This window comes from Fulmarus glacialis, unplaced genomic scaffold (genome assembly GCF_000690835.1).
Source record: "Fulmarus glacialis isolate BGI_N327 unplaced genomic scaffold, ASM69083v1 scaffold42751, whole genome shotgun sequence".
In the NCBI taxonomy this organism is placed as follows: domain Eukaryota; kingdom Metazoa; phylum Chordata; class Aves; order Procellariiformes; family Procellariidae; genus Fulmarus; species Fulmarus glacialis.
Window position 1 is genome coordinate 1 of NW_009191639.1, and position 9,586 is coordinate 9,586.

The 9,586-nt window shown below is 41.4% G+C and overlaps 1 protein-coding gene across 1 annotated transcript; it reads right to left on the minus strand.

Annotated features, from left to right (window-relative positions):
- Positions 1 to 3,408: 3,408 nt before the first annotated feature.
- TCF24 (transcription factor 24) lies at positions 3,409 to 6,499 on the minus strand. Its single transcript, XM_009586773.1, has 2 exons — positions 6,116 to 6,499; positions 3,409 to 3,522 (listed from the first exon to the last, which is right to left on the minus strand). Exons 1-2 carry the CDS (start codon positions 6,497 to 6,499, stop codon positions 3,409 to 3,411), a joined length of 498 nt encoding a protein of 165 aa, XP_009585068.1.
- Positions 6,500 to 9,586: the final 3,087 nt, after the last annotated feature.

The window sequence follows — 9,586 nt, forward strand, 5'->3', positions numbered from 1 at the left end:
AACCGAAGAGTTTGTTCCAGGTGGGTGAAGAAGGTAAACAAGACTACCGGAGGTGGAAGCACGTTTGCTTGCTTTTTGGTGTGTCTTACATACAACAGTATTCTTAAAACCCACCGTTTTCAACCATATGCTATTCACTGAATAGTCAGTCTTCTAGACGTTAAAGCCATGGAAAATTCATCTTGTTGGTGTTCAGTTTACACAAGCACAATGTTTTTAGTTCATACAAGCACAAGTCTTTAGTTTACACAAGCACAATGAATACTTGTCCTGACGGTCTCTGAGGGAAAAAAGAGTGATTGGCAGGGTATGTGTTAAGAGAAAGCAATATATGACTGGAGGGCGCAGTGTTGTGGTTACAGCTGTGTGTATGAGGAGAAAAGGTCGGTATGCAGCAGGTTTTGCATAGGCAGGTTGTTTGCCTATGGGCGTGTGAAGTTTACTGGACCCATCCCTCTGAAGGAAAAGCTGTGATGACAATAACTGAGGTTTGCTAAGATCTTTAAGTTACTCCATGAAAAATAGTTCCTTTTGATAGCAATGTGTGAACGTTGTAGAATTCTACTCCTAAACACATGCGTATTTCCAATGCTAAATGCCAAACTGTTGTATTTCAGTATACAAGGATACGAACTGTTCCTAAGAAATGTAATGTTCAATCCAAAGATCAGGCTTGAAGCAAACAGGTTCAGAGGATCTGCTTTGTCTCTGTGTAAATTTCTGGAAGACAAGAGCTCTTGCACTGATAAAGGAGACGGCTTGCCTAACCTGGTGTCTTGACTCTGGAAAAAAAGGCATAAAAATTTGCAGCCGATGCAGAATAATCTGTCTCAGAGAAAAAAAAAAATCCCAACTCATAAATATGGGGAGCTCTTCTCAAGTAAAAAACACTACGACTGCTGTTGTAGTTCTGCATATTCTTCCTGTCCTTTAATACGTCTATAAAATTCTGCTAAGGTCTTTGCATTGTCATGTACGTGGCCACAATTTGTACAAACTTTGTGGGTACAAAGTAGCTCCGGTGTTTGCTGCTCCATTTCAGTGGCTGTCTTCTGACCACTGTGAAAACTCTACCTGTGTTGTAGTAAAAGTCTGAGTAGAGATGTTTTCTCCAAGCCATCCATTCCTAACTTTCCATGTTTCTAACCCTTATTCCTATCCATTTTTTTCATGCTTACTTCATGAATAAGCAGTCACAATCTTTCAATTACATTTAATGGAAGAAGCCTTTAAAAACTGGGGGTGTGACTTTTTTTCCTTTTTTTTCTTTTTTTTTGTTTCTTTAATTCTGTCCCTTCCAGGTGTATTATTTAAGAGCCTGTGAAGTAAGCAGCACCTCTGTGCTAGGTAAGAGCATGCAGTTGATGCGGAACATCACATTTTGTGTTTCCCCATGCCATTTTGTACGCACGATTCATACGTATTTTGTTTTTCTTATCAGACCACTGCTACACGGTGGCAGCTCAAGGTTTGACACCGACTTCTGGCCAAGATTTCGCTTGTCCTTTTTTCTCTGACCTGATGCCATTCATTTAGATCTCAATTGCATACAAAACCATACTGAATTCTCTGAGCTTCTACGTTGCTACTTGGCATTTCATCAGTTGGAAGTGTAAGCTGTATCTTATGCCTTCATCTTGCACAGCAAAGTACTCCTGGAAACCCTCACTGTGCTGTCACTCTTTCATCTTACTTAACTATTGTCACCTTTACAACTCCTTCGCTTCTCCTCATTAATATCTCTGAATACAAATAGCTTTCCCAATAGTAAGAGGTTGTGCTAACCCACTTTTTACTACTATGGAAAGTGAGTACAGTTCTTTAAAAAGTCAGACTCTTATTTACATAAGGGTAGATACTTGTCTATGCAAAACTGCCCTTTTGTACATATTTTTTCACAAAATACAGCAGTTTGTGTGGTTGAATGGTTCTCTGGCTATGTAATTCTCATAATAAACCACTTGTAAATAAGAAATATATGCCTAAAATAGTTTAAATATACATATAAAATATATATATATTTAAAATATTTAAAGTAGTTTTACTATTTAAAAGAATAAAGAATAATCTTGTTAAAAGCTCAGAATGCTGCAGGGGTGGAGGGGAGTTCCAGATTTTACCATACTTTACAACTCTGTCATATCCTAGATGGTTTGTCCAACTCTTTCGAATGGCTCTGCTAATTTTTATGTAGTTTCTTACACTGGAGGCCTGGTTTTCTGTGATACTGGATACTCAGTTTGCAATGACATGCTCAGCACCTCTGAAAGACACCACAAGTTTGACTCAAGAATGAAAGCAATAAAATGATTTTTTTTTTTAATAAAGGTTGTTCTTGCTAGTATGTGTTTTCCTTTTCTGCCAAATATAATTTTAAAATGCAAGCTGTGAAGAAGTTACTATAAATGCAGAATATTACTATTAGAAACTATCAGTCCTGTACAATGAGAAACTGATACAGATTTTAGAACTCAATAAATATATAATGTCCACTGAATAATATTTAATAAAATGTTTACTCAGCAGTAACAAACTATATGACAAGTACAGTGTCTTGCAGAACAGATACATTAGATGGTATTTGTGCATTTAGTTTCAGCTTTTCTTGCCTAAATATAGATGTTTAAGTGAAAAATGTGCTATGAACAAGCCAACTCTTAAGGCTCATTTGCTTGAATGCATGACCCCGCTAAAAGACAAGATGAACGAACCTTGGTGTCTCAAGCAGACAAGTAGTTGTACTGGGGTAACAAACAGTTTAAACCTTGTAACATGCAACACAATCGTATGGATCAATACAAGCAATACTTAACATACAGAGCAGTTTGTGTCTATTGTACATAGTGCTGCATGAACACGGGATAGATTTCAGCACAGTTTTACTTGAGGTGAACATGCATCCACATTTTCAGGAATAACTACATACATTTAAGATTATCCGAAGGATGTAGCCCTGGCCTGACAACTGCACTCAGGGGGATTTCTGCCTTCGGCTTCATGCAGTGAAGAAAGTGCATGCAGGATTTCGAATTGCTATTGTTAGACTCGCCCTTTGCTTCTCGCCCAAGCCTGTACTGCTCTGTACTTGGCCTGTACTGCGTTGCTCCTTCTCCCCCCTCTTCCACACCGTACCTATTCACCGCTTGTCCCGGAGGGGACGAGGTTACCTATCCTGGTGCTGACTGCAGTCACCTTCATTTCCCCCAATTCAGATCCCAGCAATGTCCTCTATGACAGAAACCAATGATGCGTCACATTAACTTAATGAGGTATTAATTACATTTAGGAATCAATTCCTTCTCCTCTACAAACAGTATTTCAGAAATTATAGTTTGCAGATACTATTTTTTAACTTAAATAGATATAAGGTGTAATAAATAACATTTTTTTCAAAAGCGAGAAGGGAGATTAGATTTGTGAAGCTGTTGATGTTTCTCCTTGGTTTGCGCCGTCTCCTTGGGCCGAGTGAGTCAAAAACTGTCCTGTAGCTCCAATGTATAACCTGGAACGCATTGGCCACTTCTGCAAGGGAAGAGACAAGCACAGCGCTGAGATACACGGGAACTGTGCAGTCTGAATGCAGTTCTCAGCAAAGCTTTAAATGTCGATGGAATCACAACACGAGAAAATAGGAAACTCTTGCTATCGACAGAAAGTTCCCATTTTGTCATTTGTGGGGAAATGTCGTTAGAAGCCGGGTAAGGGAACCTCAGCCTGAGTATTTTCTTTGGTAATTAATCATGAGGCACAGCTCCTAAATCCCCTGGGACCCAACACACAGGAGTAAGTCATGCTGATCAGTCATCGTACCACAATTTGTGTACTGGATGCTCTGTCGGTAGAGCAAAACAAAGCATTCCTCTTTACAGTGCCAGGGATACTATGGGGATATACCAACGCCTGCAGGGACTGCAGCCCTGTGCGCGTACCCGTTCGTGCTGGCCGCCCCCACAATACCGACCGCAGCACAGGGGCTGCTAAAGACTGTGTTGGAGGGAATTTAATATAACTGCTCCTTGGCAGTCTTCAGCACAGACAACTTATTATTCTTTGTCAGTTCCAATTATTTCAGATGAGACAATTCATCTTTCCATTCACTGATTATTGGAATAATCAGTTACATTGGTGTTAAATATCTATTCTTACAGCTCGAGTTTCTTAACCCGAGCAAGTTACTGACTGCAAACGGCCCTGCAGTAAGGGTGACTGCAGCTGCGTGCCCTTCTCTTGGGAGGAAGCATTCAGCTCCAGTTTGATGTGCTGAGTTCATTATTAGAGGTGGATGTTTGAAAAGACAACTTATCATACACAATTGATGCAAAAATACCTGAAACACAGCCAGCATGTTGTTCCAAAAGAATACAATTTTTTTAAGACACTTTCGGGAAGAGGCTGGCACCTTTCCTAAGGGTAATGAAAGAGAGTTCTAAAAACTAGAGCGGCTTAATACTGCAGTTAAATCTCAGCTCTTCTATTTAAAGACACGAAGCAGCAGCATATTCTCAGTTGGAAAGACCATACGATCTCATTCAGTATTTTTATTTCAAGAGTGATGTTATAAATTCGTCACCAATGAGACATCTGAGTTTAAAGTCATTAACCATATTTTTTGTCCGGTGTACACACAACTGTACTCGGATATTTTACTTTAGTCACTATTTGTATTTACTGTGCTTGATATATGAACGTAGTTAAAGTCCTTATCTGTACTGGTTGTCTCATATCCTGCACTTTGAGGGTTTTTTTGAAGCATGTACTATGATCTGTCTGTGACGCTTTTGTTCTAGTGCCAACTAAAAAATTCATTTATTACCAGAAATATTAGAAAGATGGGTTAGACTTACAGAATCTTTGCAAAACTAAATACAGGTAAATGGCATATAAATAAGATTATAAAAAATAATTGCTAGATGAATCCAGTATTGCTGTATTCCAGTAGCCTGGGAAATGTGCATCTGGATCATTTAACTGCTGTAAAAACTATTTAAAAGTATTTTTCTGCCATTAATAGTTGGCAGCTGATAAAAAGCACCATAAGGGACCTGTGTCCTTTCGCTCTGACCAAGGGAACTAACAGAAGCTACTTCAAACTTATTTTCAAATACATCACAATTTTTTTTTCTTAAATTATAGCCATCTTCTAACTGATGTAAAGGTTTTTCTTTCTTAATGAGCCTGCTAATCATTTAAATGGCCTCAGAAACCTACGTTCACCTACATTCACACCACACTTTTTACAGCGACCAACACTGTGAACAAGAAACTCTCTGTGAATTAGTCACTTTATAGGAATTAGAGATTACTTCACAAATTAATCTTAATTAAATTATTCTGAATTCACCAGACTTTAAAAAAAAAAAAAAAAAAGGAAGAAAAACACCCCAGCGCTCTAACTCACTCCCTGAGACCAGAGCCAAAGAAAATACCCCGTGGTATTTAAGAGTCCCGTCAGTCACTGAGCAATGCTTTTGAAACCAGTTTCCAGCCCCAGGACGTCTCCAAAAGCAGTTCCCCTTCCTCGTCCCCTCTGCATCGCCGTGAATTTTTTTGACAGAGGGAAGAGCAGCAACAGCATATACCAACTAGACGAAATAAATGCATCAGAAAAGCACTTTCATAGAAGGCACGTGGTCAGTAATCAATGCCACCTCCCACACCTTGGCTGCCTCAGCAGGAGAACCAAAGCAGATCCAGCCGTGGCTGGGGTCACTGCTGTGGGACAGCGCATCACCTCAACCACATACACCCCCTACAGCCGGTTCCGATGGGTTTGGTGGGGGATCGCCAAGGTTTTCAGATGGGGACCGAGGAGGTGCTGGTACTCCTCCGGTGCTGCCCTTTGCCTTCACTTCCAAGGGACCAAGTCCCACTAGGTTTGGACCTACACTGTATTTGAGATTTTTGTGCAAAGTCCCTGAAGCTGGAGGGACAAAGCTCCGGGACTTCTCCATCAGGCCCCTAACAACTAGATGCAATGGTTAGTGTAGGCAATCTTTTAATGTATTAACTCTGGCAAGGTAAATAAGCTTGAAATCTTTGGTTTCATCTAAGTATCTTTAACACCTATTTACTTCTTCACCGAGAGAAGGTGGTAGCTGCTCCTCAGCTCTCCTACCTTGACAGGGTGGAGGTATCCATCCCCTCGGAGGGTACCCAAGCCCTCTCCCGGTGACTCTTCCTCATCCTGAAGGCTGCGAGTGAGGTGTGCGATATAGGTGGTGGCCAGGAGGAGTACATCCAGCTTGGAGAGCTTGGTGTCGGGCGGCACAGAGGGGAGAGTCTTCTGCAGCTCCAGGAAGGCATGGCGCAGGGTTTGAACTCGACTGCGCTCTCGAGCAGCGTTAGCAGCGGCGGGTCTGCCAGGAGGTGCCCCAGCCCGCTGCCCAGCCGCCGAGGGCGGGCAGGAATTGCTGCCGGCAGCAGAAGGCAGCAGGGAATCGGGCTCTGCGCCCGGGCCGGAGATCTCCTCGCTGCTCTCAGCTAAGTGTCCACAGTCCATCGGTGACTTCCCCGGCAGGGAGGGTTCTGCAACCAACAAGAGCATCTCTAAAGCCAGCCGCCGTGCTGTGCTGAAGCGAATGCTTTCTAAAAACAAAGATTATCAGAAATCCAAGTGCTGCCTGTGCCAGGAAAAGCCCGGAGGCCGCTGCGCAGCTATGTGAGCTGCTTTTCCGCTCGCTGCTTATAAATTTGCTATCACACACAAGTACAGAAACAGAAGTTAAACTCTTCGCAAAGATATTATTTTTTGGGGACAGTATTACAGAGAGCAATTTCTTTGAATCACTCGTAGCCCAAAGATCACCCGGCTCTTCTGAGAAAACCGAACAGGCAACGCTGAGCTACTGGGGTTTCCATTTACAACCAACTAAAAATTAGGCTAAATGTGTTTTTTTTTTCTAAACACATTATTTGTATAATTTGGGATGTGGGACTGTGTGTGTATTTTCTATTTACCTGCCATCATTTTATTGACGGTCTTTTAAGTGATCAGTGCTCCACAGATTACAGAAAGAAAAATACCATTTTCAGATCCAGCGGTGAATGGAGCCACGGAGCATAGTACTGAGTTTTTGAAGGACGAAGCTTGGTCAACTATTTTAAAGCATCAGGAAGCGACTTCTGTCCTCCCACCTCTAACGCTACTCAGGAAATTTCTGTGCTTATCCTGTAGCTTCTACATTTTCAAACATAAAAAGCATCTTGTAAACTGGATTTTGGCCATTGGGGGGCAAAAGAACCTCTTGAAAACAACAGCAAAAAGCTCCTTTGGAGCAAAACTGAAAATAATGACTGCAAGGTCTTTTCCCAACTTTCAGAAAAGACGGTCAGTCAGCTCTGCCTGTAACAAAACTCTCAGTCCTTTAATTCATTCAATTCCACAGTAAAATGCAATCCAATTAATACTCCCCAAAGTGCAGCGCTTCTTAGCTAGAGTAATACCTGATCCTGTTGTCCTCAGTCAAGCAGCCCTTCCAGACGTCTCGGACAGATCCCGGCTTTCACAGGTTGGCAGCGGCTGTTTCTGTGATGGCCCAGCTAGACAACAAGGGTAAGAACAAGTTATTAAAACTTTTAATTCCATTCAAATACTATGTAATTTTAAAAATTTTTAAAAAATTGATGCATATAAATGACTGAAGACCTAAATTTACAAAAATTAGGCCTTGATTTTGCAAAGCATTTCAACCGCATGCTGAAGTCCCACTGATGTCCCTGTGTAATTGCAGCTGATAATGGCAAAAACGCAGACAATGAACCAAGTTAGAGATTTATAGCAGAGAAGAGGAAAGGTTTCTAAATGATCTTTTTTGCAATGCTCTAATTTGACGGTATTTAGAAGACATTATTATTTTTGGTGTTTTATTGTGATTAATTTACTGTTAATCTGACTCACAGAGTTTTATCAGGTAATGTTCTCTTAAATAGTAGTACAGTTTAGGCTGAAATTACTTGTAAAATCCTCTGTGTGCGTTATAACCATAAACCAAAGGAAAAAAATCTCATTATTCTTTTTAATTGTGATAATTATGACCTATATAAAATAAAACTCACATTAAGTCTACATGAGCTTGTCTTGAGTGAGGGCTGGAAAATGGTACTTAAATTGGCTATTTCCTTTAACTTAAAATAAAAAAAAGTCCCATGTGCTTTTTTCCTTGGTATTTTCTTGCTGTGTTAAGTCACAGTCAGATCTAGATGCATTTTAGTGGCAAAAAAATCACCTCTGTTGCCACTGCAGAGTTAATACAATCATGAAATACAGCAGAAGAGTCTATCGTTTTGGGTTTATCAGCAGGATTTCTCATTGGCCATCCCATCGAAATCCCACGGAAACAAAGGTGTCTTCCCTGATTACTGGAAAAGCCCAAATTACACAAGGACACAGACAGACTGGGTTAGCATAAATACCTGCTCATCTCCTGAAACGCAGGACTGAGGCTGGTTTACATGCAGTTTTGACTTTGCTGTGTTAGTGTACAACCAAATTTAGCACTAGAATGACTTTGCGTGACATACAGCATATAGAAATGCACGTACCTAAAAACCTCATTTCCTTGGGTGCCCCTTGAAGTAGAAGTTTCTGTTTTAGGAGCTTCACCTCTACATCGCGGGAAATCCTGGGCCTATGGAAAAAAAGGAAAAATTTCAGCTATGGAAATGAGAGATTTCCCTCTGAATTAATTTCTTCACCGTCAGATTTCCCATCAAACACCTACAGCAAACGGCCCACGAAAATCCGCTACGCAGAAACTGTAGGATCGGCGGCAGGTACGTACACGTGTGTAGCCGAAAGGCGGTGGTTCCTGAGCCGAGGTCGCGTTCGTTACGCACCGGGGCTGGGCAGCGTCACTCTTCACACGGCTGCCGTCGGTCGGGGTGCACGCTCTGGGGGCTGCGCTCTCCCTGATCCGAGGAGTCGCCCAAACCTCGTGGTCCAAAAAACTGTTGCTGAAGACTAAAGTAAATAAAATGCCTCTGGGCCACAGTCAGTTTCCATGTAATCTCCTTTGAAATTTTACAAGAAAGAGGTTTGTTTTTTTAAGATAATTGCCATAATTTTTGCAAACACCCACTTGCTGCCTGACGTGCAGAGAGACCTGGAAACGGGGGTGTGAAAGGAAGTCAAAGCATTTATATTATTTCTAAAGCATTTCTATTGCAGTCTTTCTAATGCGGGCAGATGCATTCGTGTTTTTACATGACATTACAGAGACATAATCGGTTTGAAATCTAATTAGTTTACCAAAGAAAACGGCACAACACTTATTTTAGTCCTATACTCCGTGTGAATGAAACAGCGATGAAGGCAACCTGCCCACATGGACAAGGAAAAGATCGAGAATGCCAGAGCAGAGTACGCAAAATGGAAAGAAATAGGTGGAAACCGGAGATAAACTTGTTTGCAGCCTTTTCACTTGTTCCTTAGGGGAAAAGAATATAGTGAATCTATGTTATTTTGCATCGTTTTTAAAAAGACCTTGCCCTTGGCGTAACTCCGGTAACAGTTAAGGAAAATACCTTCCCTGGAGCGGGGAAGCGGGAACTTGCCGGCGGGTGCGTGAGGCGAGGCAGGGCAGGCGCG

Coding starts and splice junctions, on each gene's coding strand:
- TCF24 (XM_009586773.1), bottom strand. CDS start 6,499: ATGGACTGTGGACACTTAGCTGAGAGCAGCGAGGAGATCTCCGGCCCG. Junction 3,523..6,115: donor GATACCTCCACCCTGTCAAG/GTAGGAGAGCTG, acceptor CTTCCCTTGCAG/AAGTGGCCAATGCGTTCCAG.